The sequence below is a fragment of the Egretta garzetta genome, unplaced genomic scaffold (genome assembly GCF_000687185.1).
Source record: "Egretta garzetta isolate BGI_Z169 unplaced genomic scaffold, ASM68718v1 scaffold381, whole genome shotgun sequence".
NCBI lineage: Eukaryota > Metazoa > Chordata > Aves > Pelecaniformes > Ardeidae > Egretta > Egretta garzetta.
The window spans coordinates 61,432-62,041 of NW_009258483.1; the positions used below are offsets into that span (position 1 = coordinate 61,432).

Sequence of the window (610 nt, forward strand, 5' to 3'; positions counted from 1 at the left end):
TGCGCTACCCCGACTACAAGTTCAGGGGGGTGGCGGGCACAGCCCCGGCCCCGCACGCCCCTGGTGCACATGCTGGAGCCTGTGCCCACCCCGGCGCTGACATCCCCCCTCCACGCGGGCTGGCCAAGTCCACGCTGACGCTGATCCCGCTGCTGGGCATCCACGAGGTGGTCTTCGCCTTCATCACAGATGAGCATGCCCAGGGCACCCTGCGCTACGTCAAGCTCTTCTTCGACCTTTTCCTGAGCTCATTCCAGGTGGGCCCAGCCCCACACAGGACAGGCCCTCTGCAGGGACCATCCGACTTGGGAGGGACCAGACCAGGGTTGGGGTTGGGGTCTGGCTGCACACCTCTCACGTGTCTCCTCCCTCCGCCCAGGGGATGCTGGTGGCCATTCTCTACTGCTTCGTCAACAAGGAGGTGAGCGGGAGGGGGTGGGCGCAGGCAGCCAGGGGGGCACGGGCTGCTGGCAGACACGGGGCCGCGCTGACAGCAGCTCCTCACAGGTGCAGGCAGAGCTGCTGAAGCGATGGCAGCGCTGGAAGCTGGGCAAGGACCTGGCAGAGGAGAACAAGCAAACCTACAGCCACGCGCCCAGCGCCCGCAACG

The 610-nt window shown here is 66.9% G+C and overlaps 1 protein-coding gene across 1 annotated transcript in view; it reads left to right on the top strand.

The window, feature by feature from the left end:
* GCGR (glucagon receptor) overlaps positions 1-610 on the top strand; it is a 7,945-nt gene that overhangs the window by 4,831 nt on the left and 2,504 nt on the right. Inside the window, exons 3-5 of the mRNA XM_035900035.1 lie at positions 79-257; positions 380-421; positions 508-604. Coding sequence (XP_035755928.1) covers positions 79-257; positions 380-421; positions 508-604 — 318 coding nt within the window. The remainder of the gene's footprint in view (positions 1-78; positions 258-379; positions 422-507; positions 605-610) is intronic.